The sequence below is a fragment of the Thalassophryne amazonica genome, chromosome 12 (assembly GCF_902500255.1).
Source record: "Thalassophryne amazonica chromosome 12, fThaAma1.1, whole genome shotgun sequence".
In the NCBI taxonomy this organism is placed as follows: domain Eukaryota; kingdom Metazoa; phylum Chordata; class Actinopteri; order Batrachoidiformes; family Batrachoididae; genus Thalassophryne; species Thalassophryne amazonica.
In genome coordinates this window covers 68,834,378-68,854,057 of record NC_047114.1, presented here as the reverse complement: position 1 = coordinate 68,854,057, position 19,680 = coordinate 68,834,378, and the positions used below count along the sequence as shown (strand labels likewise).

Sequence of the window (19,680 nt, the reverse complement as noted above, 5' to 3'; positions counted from 1 at the left end):
ATATATTTAACCAGTATGGTGACCTTTCCCAATAAAGCACCCTCAATATATCTATCATTAAGAATCAGGAGCCTAGAATCAGTTAATGATTTAATCCATAGTAACATTGTAGACAATGTTCGGAGAGTCTTTGGGGCAGGTCCTGGGGCAGTTCTGACTGCAAATGGGTACACTGATCTGCTATCGGAAGAAGGAGGCAGAGCCTACTCCTGGAATCAGACAGGGTCCAACTCGTGACAGTGGAGTGGAGGAGGTACAACCCCTGGCAAAAATTATGGAATCACCGACCTCGGAGGATGTTCATTCAGTTGTTTAATTTTGTAGAAAAAAAGCAGATCACAGACATGACACAAAACTAAAGTAATTTCAAATGGCAACTTTCTGGCTTTAAGAAACACTATAAGAAATCAAGAAAAAAAGATTGTGGTAGTCAGTAACGGTTACTTTTTAGACCAAGCAGAGGAAAAAAATATGGACTCACTCAATTCTGAGGAATAAATTATGGAATCACCCTGTAAATTTTCATCCCCAAAACTAACACCTGCATCAAATCACATCTGCTTGTTAGTCTGCATCTAAAAAGGAGTGATCACACCTTGGAGAGCTGTTGCACCAAGTGGACTGACATGAATCATGGCTCCAACATGAGAGATGTCAGTTGAAACAAAGGAGAGGATTATCAAACTCTTAAGAGGGTAAATCATCACGCAATGTTGCAAAAGATGTTGGTTGTTCACAGTCAGCTGTGTCTAAACTCTGGACCAAATACAAACAACATGGGAAGGTTGTTAAAGGCAAACATACTGGTAGACCAAGGAAGACATCAAAGCGTCAAGACAGAAAACTTAAAACAGTATGTCTCAAAAATCGAAAATGCACAACAAAACAAATGAGGAACGAATGGGAGGAAACTGGAGTCCAACGTCTGTGACCGAACTGTAAGAAACCGCCTAAAGGAAATGGGATTTACATACAGAAAAGCTAAACGGAAAGCCATCATTAACACCTAAACAGAAAAAAACAAGGTTACAATGGGCTAAAGAAAAGCAATCGTGGACTGTGGATGACTGGATGAAAGTCATATTCAGTGATGAATCTCGAATCTGCATTGGGCAAGGTGATGATGCTGGAACTTTTGTTTGGTGCCATTCCAATGAGATTTATAAAGATGGCTGCCTGAAGACAACATGTAAATTTCCACAGTCATTGATGATATGGGGCTGCATGTCATGTAAAGGCACTGGGGAGATGGCTGTCATTACATCATCAATAAATGCACAAGTTTACGTTGATATTTTGGACACTTTTCTGATGTTTAAGGATGATGAAATCATTTTTCAAGAAGATAATGCATCTTGCCATAGAGCAAAAACTGTGAAAACATTCCTTGCAAAAAGACACATAGGGTCAATTTCATGACATAGGGTTAATGTCAACGAGCAGATGTGATTTGATGCAGGTGTTAGTTTTGGGGATGGAAATTTACAGGGTGATTCCATAATTTATTCCTCAGAATTGAGTGAGTCCATATTTTTTTCCTCTGCTTGGTCTAAAAAGTAACCGTTACTGACTACCACAATCTTTTTTTCATGATTTCTTATAGTGTTTCTTAAAGCCAGAAAGTTGCCATTTGAAATGACTTTAGTTTTGTGTCATGTCTGTGATCTGCTTTTTTTTCTACAAAATTAAACAACTGAATGAACATCCTCCGAGGCCGGTGATTCCATAATTTTTGCCAGGGGTTGTAATATTTCAGGCCAGCAACTGTAAGCTGTAGGGGGGTGAGCTAGAAGTATAATGTGTGCATTTGCTGTTGGTCATGACTAAACTTTCAGACAAGTTTCCATCAAACCTAATGTCTTGTTCTGAATTGTCCAGTATGCACATTGTGTTTGTGTTTATTAGTTATTTGTCTCATAACAACAATGTCATTGCTCTTTCTTGTGGTTAGGGGCTACCTGGCCCTAAAGGGATTAAGGGTGAGCCTTGGTACAGTATGGTTCCAGGCCTTCCTGTGAGTGTTCCTTTCTAGTTATTTAACAAACTTTATTTATTCTTGCATAACATCATGTGTTTAAGGCTTGAGTATTCCTGGAAAACTTGGACAGCATGTGCATTTCCATTAACTTCGCCTCATTAAATTTGAACACATTTAATGTAGACAGATTCCGAGTGTATTGACTTGAATGTATGGTTGTGTATTTATTTATTTATTTACCGTCAGGGAGAGAAAGGAGTAGCTGGGCCTAAAGGCCTTGCTGGTCCTCCTGGCCCTAGGGGCGATGAGGTGAAAAACATTTTTCACATTATATTTTAATTGATTATCATCAGATTTCAGTAACATATGAGATTACTTATTCACAATGCAGTAACATGCCAGTAATATTCATTGTGCATATACTGCATGTGCTTGATTGCATTTAGGGTTTGGAAGGACCTAAAGGTGCAAGAGGACCACCTGTGAGTTACTTGTAGAATCAATTTCAGTGCATGTTGTTAAAAAAATAAATCAAGAAAACTGAATTATTCTATGCAACCCCTCATCTACCCACAAAACGATAGTAAAAACATTTGTCTGTGGCTGTTTAGGGAAACCCTGGAAGATCACTGGCAGGAGATAAAGGTGATGATGTAAGAGCAGTTTTGGCCTTTGACATATTTGCATTAAGGTCATTTTCTATATATTGCATAAAACATTCCAATCCCACCCTCTTACTCCACATCATAGGGTGAACAAGGTCCCCCTGGTCCAGAGGGACCAGAAGAAGTCATTGAGTTTCCTCCAGAATATCTGCCTCCCAAAGGTTACAAGGTAAAAACACACGCAACAATATAAAGTTACTACATGCAAGAATTAATCATCACTGATTTTTCCCAAATATTATCTTGACCTGTATTAATGAGGAATTATCAGTTCAACTGGATTTGTGTCTTTAAGTATTTAATTGATCCTAAATAGCAATATTATACTGTGCTACAATCTGCCATGTCAATATTTTATATTTTTTCTATTTATTTTATTTCAGGGCAATAAAGGTCAATCTGGACTTTGTGGACCAAAGGGCATAAAAGTGAGTTTGATTTTTGTACACAGGGTATTTGTCAAAATTACTGGTATGCTATAAAAGAATAAAGATTTTGTGACTCCACTTGACTCAGTCAAGTCATCTTGTTGCTTTCACTATGTAAAGTTATGTCAATGTAAAATGTCAAATTTTCACTGTACACTGATACATATACATGTCATTGGATTGGTGCTTATCACCTAATATGACAGCAGGAATCAACACCACTTTGAAAAAATGCCACTCCATTGCAGGTTATTTCCCCAGGCAAAGGCTGATACCCATTTACAACCAGGTCGAAGAGGACAATGTAGATGAAGTGTCTTGCTCAGTGACAGATCAGATTATACATATTCATTCATCCATTTATTCATTTTCTATACTTGCTTAATCCAATCAAGGGTCATGGTGGGGCTGGAGCATATTCCAGCAGTCATAGGGCATGAGGCAGGCTACACCCTGGGAACTATATTTTTAAATATTCAGACGACTCAGCACTTCTGTGCTTACTTCAACAGAATGATGATTTGAATATCTATCATTCAGAGGTGAGGCAGTTTGTTGAGTGGTGTGATTCCAGTTACCTTACTTTAAATGTTAAAAAGACAGAGGAAGTCATTTTTGACCCAAAGTTAGTTGGCAATCACAACCCTGTAATTATACACCAGCAACCAATCACACAGGTGCAATGGTACAAATATCTTGGTGTCTGTATAGACAGTTCCCTTACATGGAACACTCATGTTGACTGGTTATGTTCCCGCTTGAATCAACGACTCTATTTTCTACGGCGTTTTCATGGAGTCAACCAAAAAATTATGTTACTGTTTTATCAGGCAGTTCTTGAAAGCATTCTAAGATATGGCATAACCACTTGGTTTGGGAACCTTCCTGTGTCCCTAAGATCAAAATTAAACTACCTTGTTCTCACAGCAATGAAAATCACTGGTTTGAAACAGTATAACAATCCTCAGTCAATTTTTGATCAGTGCGTGATGAAGCAAGCGGACAGAATTCTTTCTGACTCCTCCCATGTTCTGCACACGCAATACGAGTTGCTACCATCGGGCCGGCGTTTCAGAGTCCCCCATTGCAGACTGAATAGATATAGGAACTCTTTTGTTCCTATATCAATCATAGCCCTTAACAAATATCATAATAAACACCGCTAACAATCAGGCACATTAGGAGGTTTTAGTACTTGTATGTTTTTTTATTTATTTTTATTCTTTATTTATGTATTTATTTATTTATTGTTATGAACTGTTTATGTCTTGTTCTGTATCTTTGTATGGGTCATGATTTTTGAGAAGTCCAAGACAAATTTCCCCATGGGGACATTAAAAGTATATATCTATCTATATCTGTCTATCTATATCTACCCTGGACAGGACACCCATCTATTGCAGTTGTTGTTGTTGCATCTATTGGTTGTTCAATATAGGGTAGGTAGATAATTTAAAGTTCTTTAATGATATTTTGAGATGGACCTCTTGCTGTACCCAGACCAGTCTTACTTTTAAATGCATTTATTTCATCAGTGTGTCCTCACTGAGGTAGTGAACCCCCTGAAACCACTACACTAGTGTTCCAGATCAGCTTTGAGCTCTTTAGATGTCTTGAGCTGTGTGTGCGTGTGTGTGTGTGTGTGTGTGTTTTTGTCAATCTGCACTGACTTTGCTGACTTCTGTCATTGAACTTCTTACCATCAAGTCCTGTGAAACATGATGATTAAGAGCTGTTGACCTAGGGATTAAAAGTGAAACCCTTGTGAAAGCTTTATAGTCTTTGGAATTTTTTTTTATTATTATTGTATTAAAGCATTTCTGGTGCTGCTAATGTGAAAAAAACCTCTATACATACACATTGTTATCTCTTTAAAACCATCATTCACTGATTTGTTCATATCAGCACTGCCAATAAGCACAGGTGAAATTTATTTTGTATTTTGTTTGAGAAGCTAATTTATTTATATATCGTTTTTCCATAATGCCTCACATTCAATGTGCTGCCATACAGGGCACTCACTACACACCGGGAGCAACTAGGGGATTAAGGACCTCGCCCAAGGGCCCTTACTGATTTTCCGGTCAGGCTGGGATTTGACCCAAGGATCCTCTGGTCTAAAGCCCAACAGCTTAACCACTAGACCATCACCTCCCTTTAAAAAAAAGATGTTAGAGAGTGATACTTCTAATTTTCTTTGTTGTACTCCTTAACAGGGTGGTGGTGGTGGACACTATGGCGATCAAGAATTTAAAGGAGAGCAAGGTATCCCTGGTTTCCCAGGAAATCGAGTAAGCCACCTTGAACAGAGTATACCTGCGCTTATACAAAGGCAGTAATATGGAGTATGCCCAGTACTACTCAATATACTGTTTCTGTAGGGTTTCCAAGGATTGCCTGGTAGAACTGGAGCACCAGGACCCGAGGTACATCCGCTGCATTTATCTAGCATATTGAAACCTGACACCATATGATGAACAATTGTACCTTAATATGCTATTATGATGGCACAGTGAAACAGGAAGTAGAAAACATTGGGTTTGTCTATCCCTGAATTTGTGTCTGATACTGTATTTAAATGTATGTCTAAGTGTTCCCTGTGTAGGGAGTAAGGAAATGTTGGAGGAATCCCCAATGATGTTATAGGGAAACCCCAACAGCAAAAACACATGTGGCTGTTGTTGGTAATGAATCTTGTGTGGCCAGAAGGCTGATTACTAGGGGTGTAACCAGGCATTATGATTCATGATAATCATATCATGAAACCTGTATCAAAGAATATCTTAATACCACAAAAATTCAATGACTGTACAGAAAAAATAGTGATATCTTGCAAAAGAATTACAAATAATTGATAAAATATACAAACTGTATATTTGTATAAACTTCCACTTTTATTTGGTGAAAGAGTGAATTTTTGGAGCTAATAATCAAATTCTGTGGACTTTCTCTAAACTGTCCTCAATCAACCTCTGTCCCCTTAAGATCCAATTGGAATCCATCAACTCTTGCAATGCAAATTTTAGAGGTGATGTGATGAATAACTGCTCATAAAATGTGGCAGTAGGAACAGAGTTCAAATTACACACACACACACATATATATATGTATGTGTGTGTGTGTGTGTATGTGTATATATGTGTGTATATATGTGTGTATGTATGTGTATATTCCTCATGTGCGTGTGTGTATATATGTGTATGTGTATATTCCTCATGTGCAAATGTACCTGTATCCATGTACTTTATCACTGTTCAGGGTCTCAAGGGCGAGAAAGGATTTCCAGGTCACATGGGAAGAACTGGACCAAAGGTGATGCAAAATAATTATCCAACATCCCAAAATTTGTTTTAGTATTCAATAACACAATCCTAGTCAATAGTCAATATTACATCAAGACACACACACACACACACACACACACACACACACACACACACACACACACACACACACACACACACACACACACACACACACACACACACACACACACACACACACACAGAGTGAGCAGATTTCTAACTCTGTGTCATCTTAGGAATACTTATATGAATATTTCCCATCTCTGAGTGTTTCTGTTCCTGTCTTTGTATCCAACAGGGTTACCCAGGTGATCCAGGTCCTTCTGGTCCTCCTCCTTTTCACACAAGTGATGCCAGAGGTGAGACCACAGCAGTGAAAACAATCATTGTCTACAGTTGTGCCATGTGTAATCATTTTTTTTACCTTCATACTTAAAATTTTTAATTTGAAGTATGTGACATTGTGACTGAGAATGGGAAACTGAGTATTTGGTCTTTGAGATTTTTTTTGCCTGCAACAGATTGATGAAGTTTTGAAGATTAATACAGCTGTTTTAAGGCATTTTAAAAAAAGACATCTTTGGGTTAAAGGACATTGTCAAGATTTGAGTTCAGATATGATCCCAGTGCAGAGAATAAGCATTGTGTAAACAGAGTGCTTTAATCAAGGCCAGGTTCAGTCCAAGGTCATATAGTAGTGTTAAGAATAATAGTAGTGCTATGTGACTAAAAAGATTAATCCAGGTTTTGAGTACATTTCTTATTGTTACATGGGAAACAAGGTACCAGTAGATTCTCACAAATCCGACAAGACCAAGCATTCATGATATGCACACTCTTAAGGCTATGAAATTGGGGTATTAGTAAAAAAAAGTAGAAAAGGGGGTGTTTCTGTGTAGGCTCTGTTGTCCACGTGGTTTCCATAGTAGAGAAGCTTGAATCTTCGACTAGACTGGGTTGCTTGATGCGAGGATGTTTCGCTTCAAATCGCAGAAGCTTCCTCAGCTAAAATTCTTGCTCTGGTGGTCTGACTTCTGTCTTGACTCTTGTAGAGAAGAATAATCAAGAAGTCACAAAAGCTGGAGTTTTAAACCTAACCAGACCCCTCCTACCGAGAGGCAGACTGCTATAGGCTAGTGACTAAACAATAGCTCTAATTAGCACCTATTGTGCTCTAGTTAGCACCCTGCTAATGATAGGGCAGCTGTCCCTCCTAATGATGGGACGGATCCTCTCCTGATGGCTCCCTTGACGACTCTGTTGATGATGTGAATGACTCATTACCATGAACAAAAGACTGAAACTGCTTTGACCTGAGTACCCCATTGTAAACAGGGGATAAAGCGTGTCTCAGACCCCCTCCCCGGTTAAGGCTGGGTTTCAAACGTTTCACAAAGAATGCCTCCTTGACCCCTCTCCTCAAGCCATTTCTTCTCTCTGGCTAATATTTTAACTTCCTTGTCCTCAAACGTGTAGTTAGTGTCTTTAAGGTGGAGATGAACTGCAGACTGAGGTCCACTGGAGCCCTCTCTGTGGTGCTGGTATAGCCTTTTGTGTAAAGGTTGCTTAGTCTCACCTATGTAGTGTTCTTTACAGTTTTCCTGACATCTGATAGAATACACTACATTGCTCTGTTTGTAACTAGGGATCCTGTCCTTAGGGTGAACTAATTTCTGTCTCAAGGTGTTAACCGGTTTAAAGTAAACTGGGATTTTGTGCTGTCTGAAGATCCTCTGTAGTTTTTCCCCTACTCCTGCTACTCCTGTCTATCTGGTCTCTTTGTTCTCTGGGACTTCTGCACTTTGTCCAGGGACCATCATGGGTACCCACATACTGTGAGGGCTTGCCGGACAAGTTGTTATTCTTTAGCCCTTCCCTCTGCAGTTGTGGGCACCTGTAGGGCTCTGTGTTGAAGCTGTGCTGTGTTGTGTATATACAGTTTCCCATTTTTCCCTGGTTTATGGGGAGCGCTCAAAAGCTGATAGGAAACGGATTTCAATTTTAGATGTTGTATTGAATAGATGCCTACACTGAATAGCTCGTGTCTACATCAGCCTGCAAGCTGAACACACACACACTCTGCCTGTCTCTTGACCCTGTACTCCAGCTCCGTCCCCAGATGGTGATTCGTTTTGAAGTTATTAATTCTGGTTCAGACTCTGTCTCGGCAGAGAGCCGTGCAGCGTTTGGAGCTGTGCCAACGGAACGGAGGACGATTCTCGTTTCTTACCTGCAACAAGACATGAGTCCCAGTTAGTGACTTTAATCCACACAAAAGTGACTCATGATATTTTAGTGGCTTTGAGAGGGGTTAAGAAGCGGACTTGCTGTTTCTGAAGAGCAGTGAATCAAAGAACCAACGAGCTAGTGGATCGAAGCATTGCTTCAATGGATCACGCTTCAAAGTGGAGTCGCGCTGCAGATACGGTTGATTACAGAGCCGCTGCAGGGTCTGTAATCAATGTAGAGGAATGATCACTTTCCCAACAAACACCCTCAAAAACAACGGCTGCTCTGAAGGACCGATAAGGGAATCGTTAAGCAAAAAGGCTATTGATATCGGTGGATCGAATAATTTCTTAACGATACTCGAAAAGAACCGGTTCTCAATACCCAAACCTGTTCAGCACATCCATAAACCTCCTCTTAGGCCTCCCTCTTCTCCTCCTGCCTGATGGCTCTATCCTCATCATCCTTTTCCCTATATACCCTGGGTCCCTCCTCTGCACATGTCCAAACCATCTCAATCTCACCTCTCTGACTTTGTCTCCAAACCGTCCCACCCGAGCTATCAATCTCATATATTCATTCCTAATCTTGTCCATTCTCACCACTCCCAAAGAAAATCTCAACATCTTCAGCTCTGCCACCTCCAGCTCTGCCTCCTGTCTTTTTGTTAGAGCCACCGTCTCTAAGCCATACAACATAGCTGGTCTCACTACTGTCTTGTAAACTTTTCCCTTCACTCTTGCTGATATTCTTCGGTCACAAATCACTCCTGCCACCGTTCTCCATCCACTCCACCCTGCCTGCACTGTCTTCTTCACCTCTCTACCACACTCTCCACTCTCCATTACTTTAAACAGTTGATCCCAAATATTTAAACTCATCTACGTTCACCACTTCTACTCCTTGTAAGTGCACTGTTCCAGTGGGCTCCCTTCCATTCACACACATGTACTCAGTCTTGCTACTGACTTTCATTCCCCTGCTCTCCAGAGTACATCTCCACCTCTCCAGACTAGACTCAACTTGCTCTCTACTTTCACTACAGATCAGTGTCATCTGCAAACATCATATTCCATGGGGACTCCTGTCTGATCTCATCTGTCAACCTGTCCGTCACCATTGCAAACAAGAAAGGACTCAGAGCTGATCATTGGTGTAATCCCACCTCCACCTTGAATGAGTCTGTCATTCCTACTGCGCATGTCACCGCTGTCACACTATTCTTGTACATATCCTGCACTACCCTAACATACTTCTCTGCCACTCCTGACTTCCTAATACAATACCACAGCTCTTCTCTTGGCACCCTATCATAAGCTTTTTCTAAGTCCACAAACACACAATGCATCTCTTTCTGGCCTTCTCTGTACTTCTCCAACAGTATTCTCAGAACAAACATTGCATCTGTAGTGCTCTTTCTCAACATGAAACCACATTGTTGTTCACAGATCTTCACCTGTTTTCTAAGCCTAGCTTCTACTACTCTTTCCCATAATTTCATGCTGTGGCTCTTCATCATCTTCATAGCAGCCCTCACTTCTTCCTTACTAAACTCTTGTACTTCCTGACTTACTCTCACCACATCATCCAGCCTTTTCTCTCGCTCATTTCCTTCATTCATCAGCTCCTCAAAATATTCCCTCCACCTTCTCAGCACACACTCCTCACTTGTCAGCACATTACCATGTGCATCCTTTGCATCCTTTACCACCCTAACCTGCTGCATATCCTTTCCAGCTCTGCCCCTTTGTCTGGCCAATCGGTACAAGTCCCTTTCTCCTTCCTTACTATTCAACTTCTTGTACAGCTTGCAATATGCCTTTTCCTTCGCTTTTGCCACTTCTCTTTTCGCCTTATGGCACATCTCCTTGTACTCCTGTCTACTTTCTTCATCTCTCCGAGTATCCCAAAACTTTTTCACCAACCTCTTTCTCCTTATGCTTTCCTGGACCTCTTCATTCCACCACCAAGTCTCCTTGTCTTCCTTCCACTGTCCAGATGTCACACCCAGTACTGTCCTAGCTGTCTCCCTCACCACATCTGCAGTACTTTTCCAGCTGTCCAAAGTTGCTTCCCCTCTATCCAGTGCTTCTCTCACCTGCTTGCTAAATTTCACACAACAGTCTTCCTCCTTCAGCTTCCACCATCTGATCCTTTGTTGAGCTCTCACTCTCTTCTTCTTCTTCTTTACCTCTAAAGTCATCCTACAAACAACCATCCTATGCTGTCTAACAACACTCTCTCCTGCCACCACCTTACAGTCTCTGATTTCTTTTAGCTTGCATCTCCTATAAAGAATGTAGTCCACCTGTGTGCACCTTCCTTCACTCTTATATGTTACCCTGTGCTCCTCCCTCTTCTTAAAGTAGGTATTCACCACAGCCATTTCCATCCTTTTTTGCAAAATCAACTACCATCTGTCCTTCCCCATTCCTATCCTTGATACCATATCTACCCATTACTTCCTCATCACCTCTGTTCCCTTCACCAACATGCCCATTTAAGTCTGCTCCTATCACCATTCTTTCATGCTTGGACACATTCTCCACCACCTTATCTAACACACTCCAGAAATCTTCTTTCTCCTTCATCTCACAACCTATCTGTGGGGTGTATGCACTGATATTCACCATCACCCCTTCAATTTCCAACTTCACACTCATCACCCTGTCAGACACTCGCTTAACCTCTGGGACACTTTTAACATCCTCTTCCTTTAAAACGACCCCAATACCATTTCTCTTCCTATCCTCACCATGGTACAACTTGAAACCACCGCCGATGCTCCTGCTCTTATTTCCCTTCCACTTGGTCTCTTGCACAAACAATATGTCTACCTTTCTCCTCTCCATCATATCAGCCAGCTTTCTCCCTTTACCAGTCATGCTACCAACATTCAAAGTCCCCACTCTCATTTCCACCCTTCTAGTTTTCCTCTTCTCCCACTGTTTGTGGAAATGTTCTCCTCCTCTTATTGGTCATCTTCACCCAGCAGTAGCCCAATTTCCACCGGCACCCTGGAGATATGAAGTTATTATTCGTATTATACAAAGTTAGCAAAGTAGCAAATTAGCCACGAGACGTACGGCCCCAACAACTCCCCCTGTTGACGTGACCCTAAGTTACGTCACCTAAGACAAAAGTGAAGTGCGAAAACAAAAACCACAAAAACACCCAAAAACAAAAACTAACTACCAAAAACCACAAAAACACCCAAAAACAAAAACTAAATATATATATATATATATACAATCAACATTCAACCTGATTAATTTTGGTATCTTTGTATTTCAGGTGCTAAAGGTGATCGGGGGTATCCAGGGTTACCTGGAGTACAAGGTGACCCTGGTGATATGGGCGTGCCTGGAACTCCTGGACAACCAGGATTAACACTAACAGGTTAGTTTTACATCTTTCCAGTTAACTATTGATGTTATAAATGTTTTTATTTCACTTCTTTTCCCATTTCAGTGTGCATCAATATTTCTGACTAAACTTCTTCACACTGCTTAGGGCCCCTTCACACATGGGTGAAAGAAGCAGAAACCGGAAGAAAATCTGCAAACAAAAAATGAAATGGGGAACCGCAAAACATTCCACCTGTTGTCGGGAGGGACACACGGTCGGACAGGTGTGCACGATACAGCAGCGACAGTCTTGTGCACTCTCGTGCACGTGCACGAACACAGTGCGAACAGCTGGAGCGTGTGGCACCACATTACGCCGCTGCTGTGGAGAAAAAAATTAAAAACCACACAGCATAAAAAAAGCACAGCACTTTATCATATTTAATCTCTCTTATCGAGCAGACAATACAAATATGAACCTTCTGTTCCTATGTACATGACCCATGGTCGTAGACGTACAGTCATGAAATGACATGAATGAAGCAGTGCGTTCTTATTATGTCCACATCTACTGGCTCTGTCCAGCCAGCCTTGTGCGCATGTCCAGTGAGTGGCATGCCGAAGGACAGAAACCGCGTCATGTGGACCAGACCTCACATACGTGACGTGACATTCAGATCGCCAGCTGAGTGTACACATGATCAGGCAGTCCTTTTCACCTTACACAGCCTGCCGATGTGTGATCTGTGTGCTCGCTCCTGCCCATTACACAAGCTACATTTGTTTTTATGTATATACACATGAGGACAGCAAGCACACGCATGCACCACAAGGTGTAGAGTTGTATATGTTATGTCCTTCAAAACACAGTACGTGTTCTCGAGCTGGGACTCTCAGGTCCCGAGATCTCAACAGCTGCATCTGTTTGTGGACATGGCCACCTGTTCGTTGAACCCACAGAACAGTGTGTCACTTTCTGTTTCTGTGCTTTCTGATTATTTATTTTAGTTATTTGTTATATAAACTGTGTATGTAGTTATTGTACTATTTATTTATATACTTGTCCTGGCTCTGTTCTCTGTGTTTTTAATGTAACACATCGTCTGCACTGAGCCGTCATTTCCATCTGTCAGTGAGTAGCTGGCCGGCGATCAGCTGAAAGGCATCTTGCTGTGCTGTGTGCACTCAGACGTGGCTGGCTGGTCCCGATGTGACCTTGTCTGTACATAAATATCAGCATGTCATGCAAGTGTGCCCCCCCCCCCCCCCACACCACATGTGTTGACGGGGGAGCAGACACACTGGCATGACACATGTGTTTGGGGGAGCGGGGAGGGGGAGCGTGACACACACGAACGCCACATGTGTTGGGGAGGCGGGGGGCGATACACACGCAAGCCACATGTTGAGGGGGTTCGGCACAGCCACACCCATGCGTGTTGCTTGATGACGCCACACTCATGGGCTTATGGGGCACTTAGACAATTTTCACAAACTGCTTGAATGTGGTCAGCTGCTCTCTACTCTCGTACCAGGAGTGTGAATAGACCCACCTTTTCTAAGAGTCCAGGGAGCGGTGTTGGATATTCGTGTGTGGCACCTGGAATTGCGCAGACACCTACCGAGATTGGGGTCGAATGGGCACTCGCTGTTTTTCAGCCGCTGGTGTGTTTGAATGGTTGTAGCAACAGCTGTACGAGGTGTATGAGGCGGGTCCAATTTTTCAGGAGTGGCATTTGACTCCTCCTTCGTGCTCCATTCTGCCTCAATCATGTTATGTGTGAAGGGTCCCTTAGTCTTGAACCTCTTCCCCAAATATCTTCACTGGAACAAATTGTGTTCACAGAAACATCTTGATGACCCAAATCTGACCCACAGCAAGCAAAGATATTTTTAAATTCTTAAAATTTAGTTGGTAAAGGATTAAGGCAACAGTACATCATTTTAGGTCAGGTCACGTCTGGGAGCATGCGCTGATGCCGTGTATTGCCACATTTTCCACAACACAGAACTTTCCTTGGGAACCGGTCCACAGCCACCTCCAGTAACCATCTATCTGCTGCAGACAGGTGAACAGTGGGAGTCCCCTTGGCCTTTTCCAGCCAATGGGATCCTCAACACTGAGACACCTGCATGCCAAGAAAACTCTCCAAATGGCCAGATTATCATAGCCGGCATTCCCTCGCGCTATTTCCAAAAAGTATTTTCCAAAAGCAACAGAGGTGCTTCCGGCATACCTATGATTTTTCTCATCATTCTTCATCTCTGCATAGATGAGTTGGATCCACCTGGTCCACGAGGAGCACCTGGTTCCACGGGCGACAAAGGAGAGCCTGGAAAATATTATGACTTTGAAATCAATGCCTTACCGGGAGCAAAGGGAACAAAAGGAGCCCCAGGACCCAAAGGTGTCAAAGGCCTCCCTGGACCTCCAGGTATATTTCTCACACACATAATGACTCTGCTGTGAATTTTGCAGTGTTAAATAATTAACTTTGAAATGAAGGCATCAGGTCCCATTCAGATTATTGTTAAAATAGCTTTTTCGTCTTTTTCGTATTGCTAAATCAACTCGATTCGAGTGTTACATTCTCTCAATCAGCACTTGTAATTTGCACAATCATAGATTTGATTTCACAATATTTTAAATGGGATCATATGCATTTACTGCAGTGTCAAGACTGCAAAATTTTCTGTGTATGAAGTTATCAGTTTTTCTGCATTTGCTTGACTTACCCTTTGCCATTTGTGTCCATGTGTTACGACATACTTCATGGGTTGTCATGAGGCTGTGGAGGTGAGTCTTCATTCATTTTGTATTGCAACAAGCCATTAAATATATTCAGTTAGTAAATGGTTTTATGTTTCCAATTATATATACAAGATTTATGTATACAAGATACAATTAAATTCTCGTCTTTTTATTCTGATAAACTGGAAACAAAATAATGAAGGAATGTGGTTGCTAAAAGTTTGGGATTGCACAGAAAAATGATATTGTTACACTGTTCTCCCAATTTGGATGTAATTACCCACATTACAGTTTGCACTACACACTAATTTTCATCATCTGGGTTAAGCTGTAACTGGCTGTGATGGAATGCTAATATGCAAATGTGTTTGTGCCAACTAGATTATGACTGTGAACCTGGATACCCTGGAGACCCTGGTGATCCAGGACCCAAAGGACCATCCGGAAACAAAGGGCTCAAAGGAATTAAAGGTCATTCCCTGAGCAGGGTTTTTCTGTTTTAACAGGAACACTGTTAAATCCAATGTGAATTCATTCTGAAAGGGTATTTCACGTGTGTGCGCAAAATGGTCATAAGTTGCAGAATGTGAATATGCATAGATGTGATGCACTTTTTTTTTGCAGGTTGTCCAGGGGTTTGTGAATGTCGGGTAGGTGTGGGAGGCACAGGTCTACCTGGCCCACCTGGTTATCCAGGACCTCCAGGGTTTGATGGAGTTCCTGGAACTAAGGTGCAGAAAGGAGAGCCAGGACTTAAAGGAGATCATGGTCCAACAGGACCACAAGTAAGGACGTCATAACTAAAATGATGCTAAATCCAAATCATATATCATACAAAATGAAAATCACCGTCTTTTCATTTTCCTTTTTTACTTTATCTTCTCATATACCAGACTAATAGAAATGTTTCTGAGGGCTCCTTCACACATCGTACGTATAAGTACAACTCAGGGCAACTCACAGCAAAACAGCTCGCATGAGCGAACCATGAAAACATTGCACCGACGGGCAGGCATGCACAATCCCAGTGTGACGGTTTGTGCACGTGATGGTGTCTTTTGAGTACAGTGCGAGCAGCTGCATTACATCATGCTGCTGATGTGGAGAACAATAAAATATAATTAGTGAATGTCACTGAGTTGATAAAAATAATACATAAAAGGGGACGCAAAACAGAACCCAGTGGTTAAATAACCCTGGTTAAGAAAAAAAAAAGTTAATCACGGGATTTAAACTCATAAGCTCTGATACCAGACAGAAACATTACCACTGCACTACCATCACTGTCCTGTAATCAGTGTGGAAAAATGGCTGAAATCAACAAAGACTTGGACGAGGTGTGCTGTGTCTGGTCACTGCAGCCAAAGGCGAAGATGTTTTATATATTTCCACATGAGGACAGCAGTCAGAGACACGTGCCTCACGGAGGAATGTTGTAAGTTCATGTCCTTCCAAACACAGAACGTGTTCTCAAGCTGGGACATCCAGGAGCAGAGATTTTTATAGCTCCAGCTGTGAGCGGACCCGCCCCCTGTCTGTTCAGTGCCCAGACCAACGTGTCACTCTCTGTGTTATGTGGTCATTCATTTATGTTATTTGTTATGTAATTGTGGATGTAGGTTTTGTCGTAATTATTTATATAACTGTCAAGGCAGTGGTTTCTGTGTTTGTAATGTGTGCACCGAGCCGTCATCCAGCAGTCAGTGTGCTGCGATCAGCTGACAGGCCCCTCCCCGTGCTGTGTGTGTGATCAGACCTCGCTGTCCGACCTCCATGTGAGATCTGCACATACATATAAGCATTTTATGCAAGTGTGCCCCCCCACGCCAGATGTGTTGGGGGAGTGGTGGGGGGGGGCAACACAAGCTCACACGTACGAGACACATGCACCACATGTGTGTGGCTTTTTGCAACTCCACACTTGTGGGGCACTTAGACAAATTTCACATCCCGCTCGAAAGTGATTGCTGACTGTTTTTGTGATGACAGTGCAAATGGCCACACATTTTGTAAGTACCAAACGAGCCGTGTTATATGTTCATGCATGTCAGCTGGAATTTGACCGACACCTGCCGTGATCAATGGGCTCGCACAGCGCACACTCTTTCAGCCGCTGGTGTGCACAAATAGTTGTAGCAACAGTTTTACGAGGCAGCTACGAGTTTACACGTTTTGCGTACGATTCCTTTTTCATTCAATCAAATTCACACTATGCGTGAAGGGGCCCTTACTCTTGAACTCATATTTTTGCATTTGGTTTAATAGTTTACATTTTCATGCAGGGTTTTCCAGGACTTCCTGGATATAAAGGAGAGAAGGGCCAGAAAGGTGACTCCTTTTCAGCAGGTATTAAAGGTGAGCATAGAAAAGCAAATTAGATACAAAAAAAATATTTTTCATAGGCATTTGGAATGCTTTGAAATCTGAAGGTATTGTGCAGCTAAATTTACTGGAGGTTTTATGATGGAGCTATGAAGCTACCGACTCAACATAATCGCCTTCAAAAATGACTTGGAAGACAGAGTTACATTAAGTCTCATAATGTGAAACGGTTGTCAGTAACGTGGTGGGTTGAGGGGCAAGCATGCTCAGCACAGTGTGTATTCACTTTAAAAGACAATTCATTTTTACTAATTTAGTCATTTCTTGTGGAAACATTTTTTTTTGTCAAACTAAAAATGAAATGAAATTCAACTGTACAGCATCAAATCACAACATAAGTCACCCCAACGCACAATCCAAAAGTCAGGTCTTACCTTCTTAGCAAACACATTTGCAAAAGTGGTCAGGAAAAACTCATGTATTTATTTATTGGGTTGCAGAAAGAAACCTCAAGTGGCTCAGACTCATTTGGGTGACCATCTACATTGGCCATTCACCCTATTCACCCCATAATCCCTTGCACGCCAGAGAGGTGCTGCAATCAAAACAACATGGAGAAACCACATAACGACAATTACAAATGAACATTATATTAACAATGTACATTTTTATGCCTTTCATAATATTTATAAGAGACAACATGCATGAGACCCTGAAAACCTGCTAAAACAAACAGCACAAACAGTACTGTAAAGGACATTAAGCAGGGCATTAAGAGAGCAAACTTCACTTTCCCCTAGAATGACAAGCACAGAATGAGATCAGGGCTCATGGAAATTCCCATTGTAAATGACAGCAAAATCATTTGTTTACATAACTGTGTGTTTACATTATACAAACACAATAACAACGGCTAAAAACCTAGATAATATATTCACAAGAGTTTTAGGCACAGTATACAAAAAGATTTACCTTGTGATATTGATGCGATATTGGTGCAGTTCAGCGTTATCAGATCTTCCTGTAGCAGTTCTCCATGTTGTTAACATCTCGCACTGCAGCCACCTCTCTGAGATTTTGTGAGATTTGAAACCTCAATAGGGAAAATACTAACAATACCAAGATAAACAAGAGCAATCAGAGATTTCTGATGTCTGCCAATCCGGATCCGGATCACCTCCAAAATTTAGTATTCAGTGGAGTCTTCCATGCCCTAATATGTATCTGTGGTGGAAATTTGGTGAGAATCTGTAAGAATCCGTGCTGTAGTTTTAATACAACCTCCACTCACTCATCTTCAACCACTTATCTGGGATCAGGTCATGGGGGCAACAGCTCCAGCAGGGGACCCCAGACTTCCCTTTCCAGGGCCACATTGACCACCTCTGACTGGGCGATACCGAGGTGCTCCCAGACCACTGTGGAGGTATAATCTCTCCACTTAGTCCTGGGTCTTCCACAGGGTCTCCTCCCAGATGGACGTGCCTGGAACACCTCCCGAGGGAGGCGCCCAGGGGGCATCCTTACCAGATGCTTGAACCACCTCAGCTGGCTTCCTTCAATGCGAAGGAGCAACGGTTGTACTCCAAGCTCCACACAGATGACCAAGCTTCTCACCCTATCCCTAAAGGAGACACCATCAACCCTCCTAAGAAAGCCCATTTTGGCTGTTTGTGCTCTTGATCTAGTTCTTTCGGTCATGACTCATAGGTGAGAGTAGGAACGAAGATTGACCAGTAGTTCGAGAGCTTTGCCTTTTGGCTCAGCTCCCTTTTCGTCAAAACAGTACGGTAGAGCAAATGCAATACTGCCCTGGCTATGCCGATTCTCCGGCCAATCTCACGCTTCATTGTCCCCTCACTCGTGAACAAGACCCAGAGGTACTTGCACTCCTTCACTTGGGGCAAGACCGCATTCCCTACCTGGAGTAGGCAATCCATCGGTTTCCTTCTGAGAACAATGGCCTCAGATTTAGAGGTGCTAATCCTCATCCTGGCCGCTTCACACTGGGTTGTGAACTGTTCCAGTGAGTGTTGTAAGTCACAGCCTGATGAAGCCAACAGGACCACATCATCTGCAAAGAGCAGTGATGAGACCTTGAGCCCACCAAACTGGAACACCCCCCCCCCCGTCTCATCCAAGACAGTCCTTTCACACCCAGAGCCTTCAGCATTTCTGGATGGATCTCATCAGCCCCTGGGGCCTTGCCACTGTGGAGTTATTTGACTACCTCAGTGACTTCCACCAGGGAAATTGATGAGAATCCTCCTTTAGCTTCCAGCTCTGCCCCTACAATAGAGAGCACTCCGGTCTGATGCAGGAGTTCCTCAAAGTGTTCCTTCAAGCGGTGGATTGCATCCTCGGTTGAGGTCAACAGAGTCCCATCCTTACTGTAAACATCTTGGATGGTTCCCCGTTTTCCCCTCTTGAGGTGCCTCATGGTCCACCAGAAGCACCTTGGTGCCAACCGAAAGCCTTTATCCATGGTTGCTCCGAACTCTTCCCACACCCACTGCTTTGCCTCCCCCACAGCAGGGGCTGCCACCCTTCAGGCCTGTCGGTACCTTGCAACTGCCTCCAGAGTCCTCATCCCGGAAGGACCCCTTCTTCAGTCAGACGGCTTTCCTGACCACCATTGTCCACCACAGTGTTTG

At 42.4% G+C, this 19,680-nt stretch overlaps 1 protein-coding gene across 1 annotated transcript in view; it reads left to right on the top strand.

Moving 5' to 3' along the window:
• The window catches only part of LOC117521266 (collagen alpha-4(IV) chain-like), a 63,116-nt gene that overhangs the window by 12,891 nt on the left and 30,545 nt on the right, over positions 1-19,680 (top strand). The window contains exons 7-22 of the mRNA XM_034182594.1: positions 1,952-2,014; positions 2,225-2,287; positions 2,425-2,460; positions 2,590-2,631; positions 2,729-2,812; positions 3,027-3,070; positions 5,290-5,362; positions 5,453-5,497; positions 6,330-6,383; positions 6,675-6,735; positions 11,900-12,004; positions 14,226-14,387; positions 14,741-14,749; positions 15,086-15,175; positions 15,329-15,489; positions 16,987-17,059. Of these exons, the coding sequence (XP_034038485.1) occupies positions 1,952-2,014; positions 2,225-2,287; positions 2,425-2,460; positions 2,590-2,631; positions 2,729-2,812; positions 3,027-3,070; positions 5,290-5,362; positions 5,453-5,497; positions 6,330-6,383; positions 6,675-6,735; positions 11,900-12,004; positions 14,226-14,387; positions 14,741-14,749; positions 15,086-15,175; positions 15,329-15,489; positions 16,987-17,059 (1,165 nt within the window). The remainder of the gene's footprint in view (positions 1-1,951; positions 2,015-2,224; positions 2,288-2,424; positions 2,461-2,589; positions 2,632-2,728; positions 2,813-3,026; positions 3,071-5,289; positions 5,363-5,452; positions 5,498-6,329; positions 6,384-6,674; positions 6,736-11,899; positions 12,005-14,225; positions 14,388-14,740; positions 14,750-15,085; positions 15,176-15,328; positions 15,490-16,986; positions 17,060-19,680) is intronic.